General features: G+C 40.6%; 2 protein-coding genes and 1 long non-coding RNA gene across 5 annotated transcripts; 1 reads left to right on the top strand and 2 right to left on the bottom strand.

Moving 5' to 3' along the window:
- Window positions 1–663: 663 nt before the first annotated feature.
- LOC146548541 (angiopoietin-4-like) lies at window positions 664–6,816 on the bottom strand. 3 transcript variants are annotated; one of them, XM_085262704.1, is made up of 7 exons: window positions 6,676–6,816; window positions 4,391–5,196; window positions 3,068–3,263; window positions 2,838–2,984; window positions 2,530–2,746; window positions 1,269–1,464; window positions 664–1,140 (listed from the first exon to the last, which is right to left on the bottom strand). In XM_085262704.1, exons 2-7 carry the CDS (start codon window positions 5,021–5,023, stop codon window positions 994–996), a joined length of 1,536 nt encoding a protein of 511 aa, XP_085118830.1. In that variant the 5' UTR covers window positions 5,024–5,196; window positions 6,676–6,816; the 3' UTR covers window positions 664–993. The 3 variants fall into 3 exon arrangements, with proteins under 3 accessions (XP_085118830.1, XP_085118829.1, XP_085118828.1); XM_085262703.1 differs by having other exon boundaries at window positions 2,850–2,984; window positions 3,068–3,302; XM_085262702.1 differs by having other exon boundaries at window positions 3,068–3,302.
- A 4,812-nt stretch (window positions 6,817–11,628) lies between these two features.
- Window positions 11,629–14,026, bottom strand: LOC146548542 (uncharacterized). Its single transcript, XR_014890453.1, has 3 exons — window positions 13,969–14,026; window positions 12,811–12,873; window positions 11,629–11,778 (listed from the first exon to the last, which is right to left on the bottom strand). It is a non-coding gene; the product is annotated as an uncharacterized LOC146548542 (long non-coding RNA).
- A 1,634-nt stretch (window positions 14,027–15,660) lies between these two features.
- Window positions 15,661–18,467, top strand: LOC146548543 (pro-opiomelanocortin-like). The gene is made up of 3 exons (XM_085261510.1): window positions 15,661–15,706; window positions 16,492–16,622; window positions 17,128–18,467. The coding sequence occupies exons 2-3, from the start codon at window positions 16,506–16,508 to the stop codon at window positions 17,659–17,661; spliced, it is 651 nt and encodes a 216-aa protein (XP_085117636.1). The 5' UTR covers window positions 15,661–15,706; window positions 16,492–16,505; the 3' UTR covers window positions 17,662–18,467.
- The last annotated feature ends 1,940 nt before the right edge of the window (window positions 18,468–20,407 follow it).

The following is a 20,407-nucleotide window of genomic DNA, read 5'->3' on the forward strand; positions in this document are numbered from 1 at the left end:
ACCAGATCATTTTACATGTTTCAGGAGTAAACAAAGTGACAGTCAGAGCAGTGCCTTAAAATAAATGTTGCTTAACATTTAATTTAACGAAATAGAAAAGGCTCACAGTTCGCTTTTACATATTGAGACAAGCAGAGTTTTTGTAGATCATTAAAGCGTTGAAAGGCATTCTAGTCGTTATCGGGAGAGTATGACCTTAAATGTCATTAATGTTTAAAAAACCAAACTGAATCCTAAGCTGTTCTCAAACTCTGAGAGTGACCGCACTGACCACAAATCTGTGGTGTTACCGTTGATGGCCACACACACGTGTCCTTGGATCTTGTTAAACTGGCCTTGAGAAAAAATTCCCGAAGCTGTAGGAACCCTGTGAACACGCTCATTAACATGTGGACCTGTGGGTTACTGATGTTAGCTGTGAAATCAAGTGTTACCAGTTGGTTTCTGTACCAGCTGCTGCTCGTGTTTCAGGAAATCTTCATCCTTTAAATTCCCCCAAACCAACAACGTGGAACTTTCACTACTTTCTGAGTTGACTGTGCGTCTCAGGTTCAAGTCCAGTGGTGTGTCAGTTTGAATTTAAAGTGATTTCAGGGCACTTGGTGTGGTTAAGAAAATCTTTAAGCAAGCATTTTATGATTGATAGAAATCCCTGCAAACAGCTCAAAAATAATCAGTTTTATTCATCATTTATGTTTAAAAAAAAAAAAGCAAAAAGTTATACAGAAGGAAATGATGCATTTTTGGGGGAATATTTCCAGTGCGTAATTGATTCTGGTACAGTTACTTCTGGAAGCTCTTAGTTGCTCAGCTCAAGTGCTGCTCATTGGGCAATTATTTGTGAAGTTAGTTTGGAAGAAATATCTGAATTAGCTTACATTTCAGTGGCCAATGACTTTTAAAACAGCCTGTGCAGAATCACCAGTCACTTTCTAGAAAAATGTTTTCAAAAATCTGCTGCTGCAGAATCCTTGAGTGTCATTGAGAGTGTTTCTATGGTGACAGGCGTGGCCTGAAGTTATGTGGTCGTGCCATCATGGTGACCGCCTTCAGAGAGTAGAAGTCTGAATCCTTCCAGGAGAACCAAACAATGCCATCTGGCCCCAGCAAGTTCTGAGCTTTCAGAGAGTAGTGCCCCCCCTGATGGAGACACGTGGAAGCATCAGTCTAATTTTACCATCAAACCATTGTTTCTTTTATTTCATACAAATTTACTGTTATTCTCACAATTTCTGGCAGAAAAACAACTTTGTAAGACTAGAACTTACCTTGTAGTAGACACCGTTGAGGTTAGCATAGAAACACTGGTGGAACCACCAGCCAGCGTGGCTGATCTCAGCACAGATGTTGCCCGTGTCTGGTGTGCTGAAACCCTGCAGGTCATGATACCAGCCGAACGAATCCTCCGCTGTCCCGCTGAAACCGGACACATGCAGGCGGTACTGGTTGTCCTCATCCTCGATTCTGCAGCGAGAGGAAAATGATCAAATCAAAACTATTCAAGGTTGGCTGATGATTTACTCCTGTTGTACTGTGCCAAACAGCTACTACTGTTTATAATAAGGTAGATGAAAACCACAAGGTGGAAACGTTAGTGCCTTTTCAGTTTTTATTGCATGTGACAGTTTTCGTTAAATGCAGCTCTGAATATAGTCTGTAAATCTGAATATAGTTCTGGGTCTGCAAAGAGAAGCCAGTGCGGACGTACACCTTCATTCTTTAACCAGCAGGGGGCAGTCTCTTCTGGCAGCACAAAGGTGTCTGGGTGTGTAGAAATCTATAACAGAACAGATCTACCATGCACTTTCAGTTTGAGGTTTTATGTATTGTTTAATCTTCTTTCAGCTGCTCTCTTTAGGGGTAACCACAGCGGACTACCTGCCTCCATCTCACCCTGTCCCCAGTATCCTCCAACACTACACTCGTGCATCTCCTCTGTGCGCTTCCCCTTTCCTCCTGCCTGGCAGCTCCATATTCAACATCCAGTATATTCTCTATTCCTCCTCTGCACAGGCTCAAACCATCTCAGTCTCACCACTCCAACCTTTTTCTCCAACCCTTCAGCATGACCTGTCCTTCTGATGAACTTATTTCTAATCCCGTCCATCCAAGTCACTCCCAGTGAAAATCTTAAGATCTTCATATCTCCTACGTCCAGCTCGGCCTCCTGCCTATTTGTTAGTGCCGCTGACTCCAAACCATAAATCATAAACCGCTCTTATTGAATACAGTAGGATCTTTTTTTTGTAAGTGATGCTCCTCGTTAGTGCCGAAAAGGAGTATAAGGCAGGTTTGCTTTAGGGCGAGCCTGCAGTGACATCAGCAAGTCCCTATTATTTGAGCATGGAGCATCCCTCAGTTCTTCAGTTTTCATCACTTCCTGTTTAAAAACAACAAGACAGTGAAAATCAGACAGACTTCACCACAGGTCTTCATTAACCATCGTTAAGAGCATCTCTCTTACTGAGTAAGTAACTGTCCAGTTCCTGTGCATTTACCACCTTTCATTCTTCTATTGTGTCTGTTTACCTGAAAGTGTGGTACAGAGCATGTTTGTGGGCGTGGCTCCAGTCCTGCAGGTCAATGCGGAGGCTGTAGTGGCCCTGGTTAGACAGCCGGTGCAGGTGCTGGTTCCCCAGCCAGTGTTCACCTCGCGGCTCGCCAAAGCCATCACGGTACTCAGACCATCCACGGTTGAAGCTCACTGACCCATCACGGCGCCGCTGCAACACTGTCCAGCCTCCACCTAGTGCACACACACACATAGAATTGTGTAAAGTGTGTGTAGTATCTGAGTGTTTCCATTACTGGCACTAGTATTGCAAGAACTAACACACCAGCTGTCTCACCCTCGGTCTCCATGTCGCAGTAGACCGGCCGGGCGGTGCCTGGTGACAGGACAATGGTGTAAACACCAGAACGACGGACACCGTTGTGATACAGAGACGCACAGTCTGATGGACAGAAAGACAGGGGCTGTACATCTGAAGGGAGACGGACAAAGTTAAAATGTACTGTGAAACATCAAATATCCCACAATTCATCACTGTGTTTGCTGCTGGTGCACCTGGCGGCAGTGTGTCTCGCATGCCGAGTGGTGGCGCAGTCCTGATCACGTTGACCTTGCAGCCCGTGTTGTGACTCATGTGGCGCGCGGTTGCCGACAGGTTTCGGAGCTGCACCTGCAGCTCGTACAGCAGCGCCGCGTGCACGTGGAGCAGCGTGTCGGCCTCGGCGTGACGGCGCTCCAGAGAACGCAACCGCTGGTGAAAGGTTGAGTTTAAGTTAACACTTTCTTCACCCTGAGCAGTGCAATGAGAGAAGATTCACCTTATTGTGTGGTCATAGTGAGGTTAGTCAAATAAATCCCTGAAAAAAGCAAATAGAAAGTAAAAAGAAGCTGAGATGGAGGAAGCTAGTTACCTTTTAGTCAACTTCAGCTTGCTTCATTTGTGTGTTATAAAAAGCCAACGTACCATCATTTTATTGTGAATGTTTTTATAATGGGAACAACAGTAACTAAATATAGCCCTCTGCTTAATAAAAGTGGGGTCAGCTGATCTCTAAGATGAACAGTAACACAATTTAAAGAGTAATTCCACCTGTCAGCTGACCTCTGTTTTACCAGGTGTTCCACAGGGCTCGGTGCTCAGACCACTGCTGTTTAATATCTACATGTTTCCTTAGACAAAAAGTTAACCACTTCAGCTGCTACTGAGCTCTAGACTGAGGAGGAAGGTTTGGCAGAAACGTAATGTCCAAATGCCTCTGTGACCGAACTTAATGTTGAAACTTGGTTTTATAGGTACATAATATTATTTGTTCTAATTAATTATTTATTAGTTTTAGAAGCCTGCAAGGATCCATTGTGGGTTGGGCAGACTGAGAATAATGTAGGACCCCAGCCTGCAGCTAATCCTGTTAGCGTTCAGGGTTAATGAGGACTTAGTGAGTGTCAAGACAGAGAGATATAGCGAGATAAAGGAGAGCGTTGTATTTCCCTGCATGAGTAATGTTCTCCACCCATTTAGATAAAAATCTTTTTTATTTCACTTTATTTAATTTATTTTATTTTTGAAACTCCAAAGATTAAAACATGTGTTTCCTGTTTCACTTTGTTCACTTTAATCGTGCATATGTTGTTCTTCTCTGTGTTTGGAGGATTTATTTTTCTCTTTTCTTCAGCACTAATTATAAGTAATCACACTACTAGAGACTAACTGTACTTTTTTCACTCAAACTGATTTCTTGAATCAGGATTTATTTCTTTGCTTTGGAGATATGACATCACACTCTTTTTTTAAGCCCACGTGTCTCAAAATACAAATCTGTTCTTTACAAAGTTCAACACGACATCTCATGAACGTGGAGTAGACAGCAGGAAGTCTACCTGCATCTCCAGGGCCTTGACTCGATGCCGGTGGTTCCTCAGCTCCTCCTGGAGCCCTGACATCGTCTCTTTCAGCTCTTCCAGCTGCTCCTTTCTGTTTTCGTTCTCATGGAGCCAATAGGAGACGTCGTCTGTACACCGGAACATGTCTGGGCAGCGTTTTTGAGAATTTCCTACAGGAGGAAGTGTTGCAGTCAGTCGGCATTGTCCGTTAGACATCAGCTGACTGCTGAACTCACCGCACTCTGACGCTGATGAATTGCTGATAGTCTGGTTGAAGGTTTGGTTGGTGCTATCTTCAGCGCCAGTGTTGTCATTGCGTATCACCAGTGGGGCGTCAGGGGTCAGGTCGGTAAGCGTTTCCGTAAAGGAGGTAAAAGGATGCCAGTCAGCGTCCTCATAGTGGTCCTTTCTCATATCTGGCTCGTCCCAGTTTGTCTCCATGCTCGTGTCCCGTATGTCCCTGTTTGTTTGGATATTCCTGCCCAGTGCATCGGCGTCGGTTTCTGTGAGGGTGTTGGGGTGGGCATCATCATCATGGGTAACATCTGAGACCAGAAAGTCACTGTCGACAGGCCGGACGCACCAAACAATCAGTAAGAAATAAAATATTAACACTTCAACCCGCTTCATTCTGAACAAATGACTCCTCCTTCCTGGCTGTTCACTTGTATCCGAAACAAATTCAGTTTACTGGTAAAATCAGTTTCAGTTACTGAGTCAGGATCAGACTCTGACATCATCGCAGAAAGATGCGGTCCAGATTTCACCCAAACGTAGGCATTAGGTCCAAAACTGTGGGAGATCTGAAAGAAAAAGTAAAATAAGGTGTATTGTGACCTTTAAACTCAGAGCCACACCAGCCAGGTCTCTGTGAATGTGCGAACCCGATCCAAAACAATGAATGTGGTTTAGAGTGGAGCCACTGTTTTGAACTGAATCAGTGCATAATCAAAAGCCATCCAGGAACAAATGAACTTCTTCACATCAGTCTTACAGCTCGTCTGTTAAGATTTCTGTTTTGTTGTGCCAAAATAACATTTCACAGGCATCTTAGATTAGATGAAACTTTATTTATTCCTCGGGTGGGTTCCTCCAGGAAATTCAGTTTCCAATAGCACAGCACCAACAGAAGTTGCAGAATGTGAGCAGGAATAATCATATATACACATATATATAAATACAGAGTATATAATAGGGATAAATAGAATAAACAGGAATAAGAATACAAGGGAATTACACATTTCAACTATTGTGCGTCTATTGCACTGTTGGATATTTTAAAATCTCATAAATATTGCACAGTGAAAAAGGCACTACAGCTCAGTTGTTCCCGCCCTCTTTCCCCCCCGTGTCCCCTCCCTCTCCCCTCCAGCGAGGAGTTAAATGGTTTGATGGTGTGTGGGACAACGGAGAGAAGGCTTGGTGGATATTCAGAATTTAAAAAGGCTTTTTCCATCTAGATGACGATGCTTGTTTAATTTTGAATGTTTTACCTTCAGCAGGCCTCTTCCTGCAGCCTTTACACCTAAAACATGGGTGGACTTTGGCCTAAAAACATTCTCATATATCATTTAATGTACCAGGTATATGTAAGCACACGTCTTGGGGCAAGTTGAGAGTGTTGCCTTTTCCACACAACAACTACAATCTGACCTTTTGTTGTTATTCCCCAACACAAACAGAGCAGACGTTAAATAGCCTCAATCTGCAAACTTTTTTAATATAACCTATATAATGACCTCCTATAGGAATAGTGCAGATAATGCACAAGTGGTCAAGTGGGCCTCATGTATGCAGTCTGTATGCTTCACCCAGGCTCCACCCTTTACCTAAACCAAGTACTTCTGTTAGCTGTTGTCAGCTAGATGAGAGAAATACTAAACTGAATTATGTAGCATAAGAAACAAGTTTAGCTTTATTTATAAAGTAGGAATTATAAAGATCAGAGACAAAAAACTTGTATTAGTACTGCAGTGCCGAAGATGGTCAAACTGTAAAGGAGGAGTAAAAGTTGATGAAAACTCATTAACATACTGCGCTGAACAATGAATCTTGTAGCTTTGACAATAAAACTGAATGAGTGCCGACTCTGAGTGTCTGTCCTCAACAGGTTTTTGCAGTGATTTTCTTAGATTTAAATCAGGTAAAACTAATCCTCCTAAGAAAACCTGATAAGTTTGAGATAATGTGTAATAAAAGTGTAACAGCAGTACACCAAACGATTAAACCTGCTGAGCTGACTACAGATCATTTTATATTTAAGATGAAAACTACTCTCCTACCTGCTGCCATGTCGCAGTGCTGAATTCAGCTGAATGGAAAAGTGTCAGGACAGCCAGGAAGCAGCATGTGTGTCTGTTTGTTCAGCACCGGGTATGACATCGTATCCTTATAATCCTCTAATGAGATTGGCAGCCAGTGGCCTGGAAAGTAATAGATTACATATAATGGGATTAGAGTAATGTGACAACAAGTTACAGTAATTGCATTACAGTAAACTAAAGAGGACTTTGTGTGTTTTAACTCTTTGCTTTAAGTGTATTAATTTTTTTGTGCTTTTACCGATCAGAACTTATTTTGTCCCCTATTCAGTATAAATCTTTGATTTTAGGTGAAGCTTTTTCGACCACGGATAACGCAAACGTGACAAATATTATTGAGAAAATTTATAATTTAAAGAACTGATGTGTTTAAATATCAAACAAATCTGAAACCTTGTGGGATTTTGACCAACTGGAATTTTTTTGTACTCTGGGCACCTCAAAGTGATTCGTGTTTCCTCCTGCGACAGGACAAGGGATCTTTCAGTTGTTAAGCAAACATCACCACACTATGGAGACACAAATGAGTTGCTGCTACAGGCTACAGACGGATGTAATTGTAACAGCAATCTGAAATACCTCTAAAACTCACTCAGCTGTCAGATTCAGCTGTGCTTCATTTTTAAATGTTAACATTATGATAAAACTACCTGATAATTTATAAGACTGTCTTTCTGCTAATGCTCTTACTGTGAATATTAATTCCAGATCTCTAAAACTGTCCAATTTCAGTATATTTATTGTCTTTGTTGAGTGTCGTCTCTCTCTCACACACACACACACACACACACACACACACACACACACACAGAGGCAGAATATAACAACTGGAAGTTTCCGGCTTTTTTAATACTGTCACTATCTTCAATTTGAGTCCAACTGACTACTTTTTCCATCAGACCATTAGCTCTTCGTTTTATCCCCAAGAATACTTGAGAGTTTTTAATGGACTGAATGTTCAAGGCTGTTTCCGCCTTTAATGGGTTTCTGTTTACCGTTTACCTCCACAAGCTGCTCCGTTTGTTCCATTAGAGAAACTGAAAGAACTGGAAAAAAGCACCGGTGTCACGATGCTCTCAAAACGGACTTTAGATTTATGTTTGACTTTCAGAGCTTTGATTTATGCTTAAATTGCTTTCAACACAAAAGTTATTTGAAATAATGTGACATGCTGCAAGTGATAAGATTAAAAACTCTGTTGTATTATGATAATACTGTGAGTAAGGGGTTATCACGGGAGAACAAAAGCTCCTTTGATGTTGATGCCTTAAGCAAACCATAAGCAAACACTTCAGAACAGGTGGTGTTGGTGTGTGGGTGGTGCTTCCTTTGCTTTCACTAACTGTTAATTGCTGCATAGAGATACAGAAACTACTTGGTTAGCACAGGAAGAGATGAGCAAAATATTGTATGATTTTTGATAAATGTGACGCTATTCCGTCTGTCATGACAGCAGCTGAAGTGCTGAGTTAGAGTGCAGTATGGTGAGTAAAAACACAAAAAATGTATACATTTAATTAGTACCAACAGTTGCTTTTGGATGTTTAGTGTTGAGGTTTTTTCTTTTCTTTTTCTTTTTTTTGTTGAGGTTTTTTCTACCCTTCATCCACCTGGACATCCTCCCAACACTAAACGACTGGCGTTCCCTCTGGGATGATTCATGCAACCACTAGAGGGTGGTGTGATTTACAGTTTTTCTGAATTGCTAAAACACTAAATCCCATTGTAAAAACGAATCTGTCAACTATGAAAACTCTTTCGTCAAATCAACCTCACAGTTGCCAAAATCTTAAACACTATTCATCTGGTGAGGACACCATTTGCAAATCTGAATCTCCCGTTTACCAAAACTCTAAACACATTCTCAAACACAAAACACATTCAGCGGTGTGGTGCACTTGTACCCAGAATGGTGCACACAGGCAACAGAAGTTAAACACAACTAACACTGTTTTCATCATTAACACACTACCACTCAAAATTGAAAACACATGTTGCAACCTCTTCTGCTTTTTGCTCGATTGAATACAGCTTCATCCACGGAGATGTATTCATGAGGCCTAACCATTGAGTCAAGCTCAAAGATTCTCTGTACACAACAAACTAACTTTAGTTCTGTAAATGAATAATATGATGTATACATGTGCTATGCATACAAATATACTTGTAACTAAATAGTATTTTGTTTAGAACTGAAAGACACATGAGGGTGGAAGAACACGCACGCGCTCACAACACCAGGAGACACTTATTGTGGATATGGTCCGTCAGAATAATGCAGTTCGACTGCATGAAATACAGCAGTGGATTACAGAAGACAACATACATGTTGAATCTAGCAAAAAGGAGAAGAAAAGGTTGCAATGTCATAGGTCAGCGTGCCATTATTGAACTGCCTGGTCAGCGTGGTGGAAACGTACCTATCTGTGGTGCCATCAGCAGCTATGGGGTTCTCCACAGTCTGTTACTGTTGGGCCGTACAACACCGAACTTATAGCAACATCCCTGGAGGGTCTACGGGATGCTTTGCTCGAGTAGAGAGATCGCGAGCAGGCAGAGCTTCCCATATCATTTGAGACAACGTGAGCTTTCACCGAGGTCCAAGAATATGCAACTGGTTTCACAATGAGCATTTTTATCAATCTGTTTCTTCCACCATACTCTCCCTTTTGAACCCTATCAAGGAGTTTTTCTCAGCATGGAGATGGAAAGTACAGTGGGGCAAAAAAGTATTTAGTCAGCCAGCAATTGTGCAAGTTCCCCCACTTAAAATGATGACAGAGGTCAGTAATTTGCACCAGAGGTACACTTCAACTGTGAGAGACAGAATGTGAAAAAAAAAATCCATGAATCCACATGGTAGGATTTGTAAAGAATTTATTCGTAAATCAGGGTGGAAAATAAGTATTTGGTCACCTCAAACAAGGAAAATCTCTGGCTCTCACAGACCTGTAACGTCTTCTGTAAGAAGCTTTTCTGTCCCCCACTCGTTACCTGTATGAATGGCACCTGTTTGAACTCATCATCTGTATAAAAGACACCTGTCCACAGCCTCAAACAGTCAGACTCCAAACTCCGCCATGGCCAAGACCAAAGAGCTTTCGAAGGACACCAGGAAAAGTATTGTAGACCTGCACCAGACTGGGAAGAGTGAATCTACAATAGGTAAGCAGCTTGGTGTGAAAAAATCAACTGTGGGAGCAATCATCAGAAAATGGAAGACATACAAGACCACTGATAATCTCCCTCGATCTGGGGCTCCACGCAAGATCTCATCCCGTGGGGTCAAAATGATCATGAGAACGGTGAGCAAAGATCCCAGAACCACACGGGGGGACCTGGTGAATGACCTGCAGAGAGCTGGGACCAAAGTAACAAAGGTCACCATCAGTAACACACTACAACGGCAGGGAATCAAATCCCGCAGTGCCAGACGTGTTCCGCTGCTGAAGCCAGTGCATGTCCAGGCCCGTCTGAAGTTTGCCAGAGAGCACATGGATGATACAGCAGAGGATTGGGAGAATGTCATGTGGTCAGATGAAACCAAAGTAGAACTTTTTGGTATAAACTCAACTCGTCGTGTTTGGAGGAAGAAGAATACTGAGTTGCATCCCAAGAACACCATACCTACTGTGAAGCATGGGGGTGGAAACATCATGCTATGGGGCTGTTTTTCTGCCAAGGGGACAGGACGACTGATCCGTGTTAAGGACAGAATGAATGGGGCCATGTATCGTGAGATTTTGAGCCAAAACCTCCTTCCATCAGTGAGAACTTTGAAGATGAAACGAGGCTGGGTCTTCCAACATGACAATGATCCAAAACACACCGCCCGGGCAACAAAGGAGTGGCTCCGTAAGAAGCATTTGAAAGTCCTGGAGTGGCCTAGCCAGTCTCCAGACCTCAACCCCATAGAAAATCTGTGGCGGGAGTTGAAAGTCCGTGTTGCTCGGCGACAGCCCCAAAACATCACTGCTCTCGAGAAGATCTGCATGGAGGAATGGGCCAAAATACCAGCTACTGTGTGTGCAAACCTGGTAAAGACCTATAGTAAACGTTTGACCTCTGTTATTGCCAACAAAGGTTATGTTACAAAGTATTGAGTTGTATTTTTGTTATTGACCAAATACTTATTTTCCACCCTGATTTACCAATAAATTCTTTACAAATCCTACCATGTGGATTCATGGATTTTTTTTTCACATTCTGTCTCTCACAGTTGAAGTGTACCTCTGGTGCAAATTACTGACCTCTGTCATCATTTTAGGTGGGGGAACTTGCACAATCGGTGGCTGACTAAATACTTTTTTGCCCCACTGTATACGACGAAACCCTCACACAAAGGAAAATCTACTTCAAGCAATGAATGGAGCATGGTGAGATGGGAATCTTGCCAGGGCTGGATTGGGCATGCTAAAGGATGCTTTCCTTGTTGCATCGCAAGGGAGACCATAACATATGATGTGGATGAAGTCGTGTGGCCTGACCCAGCACAGAGATGCTGAGGCAGATTAAATTATCTGAATATGCTGTAAAAATATGTATATGTAACTTTTTTATTGCAGTTTTTTTTGTTAAAATGTGAGTGCAAGAATAAATGAATGAATAGATGATGATTATTTTCCAGCTATCCCACAGCGTTTTGTATTTATTTCTGTTTGCACATTGGCTGGTTTTGTGTGGCTTTTGACAGTAGTGGTTGATTTTGATAAAAGTTAAAGTAGTTTTGGGTCAAATGTTTGGTTTTGCAAGACAAGTTGAAGGTTTTGTGTGTGTAGCTTGAATTTTACAGTTTGTGTTTAGTGTTTTGGGACAAAGAGATGAGATTTTAGGAAATGTGTTTTAGCAATTCAGAAAAACTGTAATGAAACATGCAACATTTCCTGGAATTAGTGATACCATCACTCACAATGCTAGAGGCTGTTTACACAAACATTTATTAATGATTTCAGTTTCTGTCGTTTAGACTACAAACCTGCTTTTGAAGCCAGGAATCAGACTGCCACGGTCTGTGGTCAAATGGTGTTTGTGTGGAATGCAGGATGTGGACTAATGTTGAACTCACTTGATAAAACAAAAAACAAACAAACAAATGAAAATTAAAAATCAAAATCAAACAGGGCAGGACAATAAATGCAAGTTCAAGGACCCTCCTGGGAAATAAGAGGCACAAAGCACAAGGGGACACTCAGCTAATATATACAGAAGGGTGATTGGAGCAGAAAGGAGACACCTCGGGGACAGAACTGAACTAAATCAGAATAACAAGCAACAGAAGAAAAGTAAAACATGAAAGCAAAGACAGATGACTATCAAAATAAAGCAGGAAGTGAGTAAACTGATATGACAGACTAACATACAGATTTGACACAATGTGACACAAGGAGAAGACTCAGATGGTAAACAGATTAAGCCTTAAACAGGATACTAACAGCAGAAACGTAACTAAATACGTTTCAACAATAACAAAACTAAGAACCAAATAGAAGACCGGGATGTTAAACAGGCACAAAATGAAACATCTGGATCCAAAACCAGAACCCCTACGGTTCCCCCTGCAGGTAGCTTGCTCTCAGGACTTAAGACCACGTGAGTCCAACTCAAATCAAAGATAAAGACAAAGTGTTGTCTAACTGAATTCTTAGCTGCAAGTTAACTAGTCTAGTTTTCAGAAAATAGATGTTATCTTTCAAATGAACTCCCTCATATTTATTTAGAGTTGTAGTGAAATGTTTTATGTATCTAAATACTTAAAGTAAGGTGTGGGTGCAAGCCAAACCCTAACTTTAAATGAGTCTCTGGTGACTTGATGGATGTTAAAATGTAAAGGTGATAAATGTCAGAGCTCAGTATTCATAAAGAGACGTTCCTGGTGAGTTTTTGGGAGAAGCAGAGGAAGGTAAGGAGGTTAAAGCCATGGTTCCTTCACCTTTCCCATGGTATTACCAGCACCCGTCTCCATCAGGGTCATCATTACAACAGAATTAGTTAAATCACCTGAGACTTAATCAAAACTTTACCTTTGTAGTCATACATTGTGGACTCAGACAACAAAAAGATGTGAATGTTTGTGTAGAAGTCCAAACTCTTACTCACACATTTGACCCTCCTCTTCCTCTTTGTTTGAACATGTCAGTCCGGTGCTAATCGGCTAATATGCTGCAGATATTTACAACACAACAACATCAGCGTCAGCAGTGTGGGGATTTGCCACGGTGTATTTATCTTCACTGATTTTTCTGACTTTATAGTCTGAGAACATCAAGTCTGTTTGTCTGATGGGCACTGCACACAAATCTGTCGATAACAGTCTGAAAGGAGACGGCCACTCGGGAGCGAATCGTCTACCGAGGCCATTGCTCGTTGCTTTTTAAAATAAAGAAAGACATTTAATGGATTCTTCTTTTGCAGATGCTCCATTCCTGCAGCAAATTTCATTAAAATTTTCCTGGTAATTTTTGTGTAGTCTTACAAACTGATAATTAGAGAAGTGCCATTGAAAACGTACAAACAGGCACAGATGGAAACAGCTCATTATCAGTTTTCTGCTGGTCTGATGTCATAACATGAACACATTATAAACACATTTTAATACTACGATGAGTATGCTCACAGGTCCAATGTATTTGTACTAAATTTAACTATGTTACTTTCTACTTTGGATGCAAATATTAATATCAACATTATATAGTAAGTAATTAAAATAACCAGCTGGTGTGATGATAAAGAGATTTATACAACAATACCTAAACAATAACCGTCCAACAGCACATCTGCTTAACTGCATATGACTTATGACTAGCTTGCAAAACAAGTATCCCAGATAAAAATATATATGACCTTAATAATAAATAAATGTAACAAATAAATAATAATACAGCAGTAAGAGGAAACCCACAAACAAACATCAGTGTCAAAAATAATAACCACATTACTCCAAGAAACAAGTAAACAAAACAAAACAAGGAGAAAAAAAAAAAAAAAAAGAAAGAGTCCCTCCATCTAACGTTAGCCAATCAGACCATTTCTCACTCTGTCACAGTCTGGCAGAGGCAGACTGCATGTATTGTGAAGAGTGGACCCAAAGTGCAGACATGAAGGAACTTGGACCAAAGCTTGAGTATTAACAATAAGCGAGCCGTTTAATACGGCTGATAAAGTACAAAAACAAAAGGCAGATGCACACAAGAAACAACTTAGCTAGAACTAAACTGGGAAAACAAAATGATAAACACAAAAGGCAAAGAACAAAACCTTGAACGGTGCAAAAAACCTAAACATGGAAAATCCTGGAGACGTGACGTGGAACAGCAGACGACCTGACAAAGAATGAAAAGAAACACACAGACTAAATACACACAAGGGTGATTGGGGAAGTGGAAACACATGGGGAAACAGCTGACACTATTCTGACATAACGAGACAAAGGAAGCAAAGCTGACTACACTGACATAGGACACAGACCGAGATCCAGGAGGAAGCTCAGAGGGGGCGGGGCTCCTAAATTATGTAATAATTTGCCCATGCACGTTAGAGAGGCGCCTTCACTGTCCACTTTTAAATCACGTCTTAAAACCCACTTTTATTCCTTGGCTTTTAACCTCAGTGAGACTTAGTTTCTCTTTTAATTGAAGTAGTTATTTAATTAGTGATTTCACTCTTCTTTTATTTGGTTTTTACTTATATCTCATGTAATTTTATTTTACAGTTCCAATGAACAGCACTTTGTGTCAGCTGTGGTTGTTTTAAAGTGCTTTATAAATAAAGTTGATGATGATGATGATGATGACAGACCTTCAAAATAAAACAGGAAACATGAGACGCAGACAAGACAATATAAACTTGACAACATAAGCAGCATGAAACAGGGAGAGGGAAACTTAAATACAGGGGTAGAAAACACAAAGAGAAACTAATAAACAAATGAACTTAGCTACCCTAAAGAACTAAAACATAACATCCAAATGAACGAAAACTCAAAACGCTGGGTCAAAAGACCAGGAACGTGACACACTCTTCAGACTCCTTCAGAAAGAACAAGTTCACTGCAAATCCTACAGGGGGGTGACGGTGTGATTGGTTGGAATAGCAGTGTGACTGAATCCTCTGCTCTGGGTCAATCCATCACAAGCTGCAGCTACACTTGCAAATGAACACACAATCACACTGGAGACACCTCGTGCACAGCTTCACAGAGGGAGAGAGGTGTAGACTGTTTTTGCTGTGCAGTTCTGTGCGCCACTAAGTTAACCTCTATGCTGATCAATATTGCATCATGCAGGAACGAATATAAAGATTGTGGAAGGCGGATGAAGCGTGAATATGGCAACGTGTTTACTGTGGGGAAGTAATTTTGAAGCAGAGTCAGGACAGGCTTCGTGGTCTGAACATCACGAGTGTCAACACAGGACTTCAGTACATCTGATGGTTGTTTTTGTCAAACATGACTGACCCACAAAGCCAAACGCTGACTATGAAGTTCTTACAGAGGATGCAAGATGTTACAATTAAAATATTAAAAACTAGTTATTTTAATATGCACACAACCCAACAAAAGGACGTTTTACAGCTTCATTAAAAAAGAAAACAAAAATGTCCACAAAAGTCCCCAAGTCTTTTAAAAGTCCTTAAATCAGGCTTTTAAATAAACATATTTTTTTTTTCAGCAATCACAGACAAACCTGTTAGTTGTGAGAGATTCAGAGATATTTCTGTGGGATTTTAGATGTGACCTGTCAGACATTTAAAAAATATATAAATAATGTCCGACTGCTTTTCCAAGAAAGTTTAGCCCTGCGAGCTTGAACGAAAGAACGATGAGTGTCCCTGTTTGGAGGGGTCGAGCGATGGGAGGAAGTAAGAACGTCATCATTGGTATGTTTGTGCTTTGGTGACAGAGTATAAAATCAGTGCATCAGAGGAACAGAACAGCAGAAATCTGTTTCACTGCTAAACAACAAACTGCATCAGACAGAGAGTCAGAGGGCAGGTGGTGAGTGTCTTCATTATGTGTTGTTATTTATTTACTTTATAGTCTTTTATTTATTTTAATATTCTAAGATATAACAGCTAAAGCAAAAGCAACAGAACAGATTGTTTATATGTAATGAAGATAATTTTATGTTACAAATTTCAGCATTTTACAGTGATGTGAATGTTTGAGAGAATTGTACTTTGTTACTCTGTTGCATATATTCTTAATTTTGTATTTTATTTTAAAAAAATGCTTTAACTTAACATAAAAAAGTGAAAAAGTGGTTTCTCTGATGTTTGATTGGTATAAATGTAATGTTTAGGAATGCATAAATACAGCAGTGCAATGACACATGTCGCAAGCTTTTGATAGAAGACAACATGAACAAAATGTGCCATTTAAAAAATTATTTTATGCCTGATTCGCATTTTCATTCCATTTTTTGACATTTACTTCTTACTTCTGTCATGTGAAATTTTGTTCATGTGTGTTTTCATTCTGTCTCCCTGTGGAAATATGGGACTATATATATATAACTCTGTAGAGTTTAGAAACTAGAATATTGGTGAATATATCGAAAGAAATTTGAGAATAATTTGATTTTTGCACTATAAATGTCTTACCTTTTGACCTCTTAACCTAACCTATTGTTTAATTACAATTATCTTATCTTATCTTATCTTATCTTATCTTATCTCATCTTATCTTATCAGAGTGCATTTTGGAAGAAGACACTGATTTAAAGCCAGGATGAACTTAACCTGACTGTAACTGTGGTTGTCTTGTACTGTGTATTTCAACAGCAGATGCACAGAGAATGTGTCCTGTGTTGCTATTGGTGGCTGTAATAGTAGTGGACGTGGCCAGAGGAGCTGAAAGTCAATGCTGGGACCATCCCGTCTGTCAGGAGGTCAACTCAGAGAGGAGCATGATGGTAAACGCACACACACTGAGGTTGAACCAAAGCTGTGAAACTGCAGGCCAAGAAGAGCTGAGGATAAATAGTGAGAAGTGAGAAGTTTACCGTGCACAGATGATTTTAAGGGCCCAAGGTTGCATACAGACAGATTTGTCAGTGCTGCTGACCAAGTAGAATTACAGAGGTGATTCCACCATTCAGCGTTTCTGATCGATAACTGACGTCTTGATGTAAAATGTTATAGAAATGACAGAAAACGAGGGACAGAAGACCATAAATTCAAGGCCACAAACAAATCATTAATTTGATGCAGCATCATGATGGACTGTATATATGAGATGAGTCACTGTGAAGTCATTTACTGGGTTTCACTGGTAGACTCAGCATGGGTGGGTTTTCAGCCTGGGACGCCTGAACTCCCATCATTTGAGATTGGAGCAAAGGGAATTATGGGAAAACGTTATCATCTAAAATTTGGTCAGATGATAGCCTTTGATGGTTTGCACGTTTTGTCCTGCAGGAGTGTATTCAGCTTTGCCACTATGAAAACAACGAGAAGCCCATCATCCCTGGTGATGCCCACCTGCAGCCTCCTCCCCCATCGGGCCCTCTTTCTCTTTTACCTTTCCCTCCGCCCTTCTTCTCCTCTCCTCAGGCCAAACGCTCCTACTCCATGGAGCATTTCCGCTGGGGGAAGCCTGTTGGGCGAAAACGCCGCCCGATTAAAATCTATACCACCAACGGTCTGGAGGAGGAGTCGGCGGAGCTTTTCCCCGGTGAGATGAAAAAGCGGGAGCTCGCTGGTGAGATGATGACGATGGACGATAACGAGGGGAAGTTAGCAGAGGGGGGCCAGGAGGAGGTGCCAGATGACAGCCATGAGAAAAAAGATGAAATGTACAAGATGAAGCACTTTCGCTGGGGCGGCCTGCCGGCAAGCAAGCGTTACGGCGGGTTCATGAAGAGCTGGGACGAGCGCAGCCAGAGGCCGCTGATCACGCTCTTCAAAAACGTCATCAACAAAGAAGCCCAGGAGGAGAAGAGGGAGCAGTGAGGAGGGAGAACAGAGGGAGGGATGGAGAGAAGACGAGCAGACAGAAAAGTTTTATTCACAACTGCAAACAAGTCCTGTGACTAAATACAAGATGTGTTTTTGTCATTGCCACATTATGACAGGGTTATTAATCCATGAGTGCCGCATGATGTAATACGTCCATGAGCAGGAAATATGAAATTATTTGAATACCCCAGTTTTCCAAGTTTTTGGATATTTTGATTCAAAACACGGTAACCACCAAATATTACCAGATCCAATCAGCCTTTCTGTACAAAACAACGTTGGGGCTGCTTTCCATTTGTTTTAGCTGAATAACCAACGAGGAGAGAAAAGAACAAAGGGAAAGAGAGTGGTCTCATGTCACTCAGGTTAATAATGTTGTCTTATTCAGGGGTAAACAAGGAACAGTATCTTTCCCATCATGTCTGTAAGTCCCTGCCTCCCAGACTGATATACTGGACCTAACACAGAGTTCTCGATGCTTCAGAAGAGTCAGAACTTTCATTGAGGTCATTACACTGCTGTCATTATAATCCCCCAGAACAAAAGTACAGATTTAGTTTTATTGTGACAGATAACGTCCAATGGAAGCTAACAGCTCGCTCAGTGAGATGCAAGTAATAAAAAGGATTATTATTAGTATTATTTTTTTTAAATCTTTGTCATCTTTGTGCCAGAAATGAGAAAGAAACACAGAAAGAAGATGAGCGAGAGAGAGTGGGTGAGAAGAAATGTTTCATATAATGCAAAAAACCCTGTAAATCGCATAAAAACATAAAGATATTTGCAAGCAAAAAATACAATGCATGTTGTTTTTCTATCTGATTCAAAGAAAAATACAATTTATAAAAACTATATAATAAAGATTATTCCTCAAGCATTTACATTATAGCCATATGATGAATAACTGATTATAGTGAGTGCTTCAGTAACAGCTGATCAGCACGTGTGTGTAATACCACACACAGGCCACCAGAGAGCAGCACTGTTATACAGCTTTACAGACACGTCCACGGCTGATCAATTGAAAGGTTTATTGTAGTTTATTAATAAATTAAATGCTTTACATGTGACACATTTCACAGAAGTCGAGCTCAATAAAGAAGCTTCAAGAAAAAAGCATAGAGTCAAACCAAGGACATTACTCCTGCAACATGAGCATTGTCTACGCAGCCAGAGGTATTTATCTTAATTTGAATTAAAATCATCAAAGGTTGCTGAGTTTTCTTCTGATTTTCAAGCATTTTAGTTTTATACAAAGGCTATAACTGTATTTATGACTTAGCTCAGTTTAAAATGAGTTTTAACTGACAGATTTGCTTCATCATTTTAAGGGATGAAGGGTCCTGTCCTGGCAACGTCTGACTAGAAACTAGAGCAGCAGATGAGTCACAGAGTCCCTCCTTACTCAGTCCTATGTTAACAGTCTTTACAGAAAGACGTTTAGACATTTAGAGAAATTAGGATTACAGGAAAAACTGGAAATTTAATTCATTGTGATCTTCAACATATTTTGGTTGGCTCGTGTGATGGGGCACATAATCAATGGTGGATCAATGTCCCTCTTAAGGGAAAATCTGGGACTTTCCACCATTTGCCTTTTAGAACCAAAGAAACTTCTCGGATGAAACATCCTCAAGAACTTACAGAGGTCCAGTCGCTTTATTTCCAGACTCCTAAGATAAATAACTAATAACACATTTTACATTGATTTATGAATACTAAAGTATAAGTCCACGGTTATTAAGTGTGATCCTTTGCATTAATTTTAGTCAGACGTAATGAATCCTATGTGAAGTGTGTCTCTGTTGAATATGGTCCAGTGGGTTGTACCTTCACTTACTTTTAGTCTGCAGCAAATCTATTAGTATATTTACATAAAGATTGTGTTATTCTACCCCACGCATAATCAGCAATTATAGGAGAATTTTTTCTTAAATAGACAAATGTGCACAAATTCTAATTATTAAATTACAGAAATGAAAGATTAATAACTAATGATATTTTCTTACTATCTGAAAAATTTACACTTGGTGAAGTATTAACATTTTTGCGTTTTTCATGCAAATTTTTGTATATGGATGGATTACTGTGCAAAAAAGGCATTTCCATAGAGAGGCACTTTGCATCAGCAGCACCATGCTCCAGTGCTCTGGGAGAGTTTATAGTCCTGAGAGTTGAACACTGGATGACTGACAGCTGTCCTTCATCACAACAGAAGCCACAGAAATCCTCCTCATCAAAAACATGACTTTGATCTGCGTCCTCATCTGGACTCTCCTCTGCTGCTGCTTCACAGGTAAAGTCCAGAGAATCAAACTCCTCTCCTCTATCAACATCTGTCCCTCTGAAATGAAGCCCACAAAACCATGAAGCTGCTTTATGTTTTTGTCTCTGTATCCTCAGAGTCTAAACCTCAGGTCCCAGTGACTCAGCCTGGAGCAGTGAGCTCTGCTGTGGGAGGATCTGTGAGCATCAAGTGTAGGACCAGTCAGAATGTTCATGTTTATAGCAACAATCACTGTTTAGCCTGGTACCAACAGAAAGATGGAGAAACTCCCAAACGTCTCATTTACTGGTCTAGCACTCGACAATCAGGGATTCCAGCTCGTTTTACAGGCAGTGGATCAAACTCTGACTTCACTCTGATCATCAGTGGAGTCCAGGCTGAAGATGCAGCAGTTTATTACTGTCAGAGTTTTCACTATCCTAACAGTCAGTATGTGTTCACACAGTGAAAAAC

Source organism: Mchenga conophoros, linkage group LG22 (genome assembly GCF_057382185.1).
Source record: "Mchenga conophoros isolate Kocher_MC1m ecotype Shallow Benthic linkage group LG22, M_conophoros_male_GT1.1, whole genome shotgun sequence".
NCBI lineage: Eukaryota > Metazoa > Chordata > Actinopteri > Cichliformes > Cichlidae > Mchenga > Mchenga conophoros.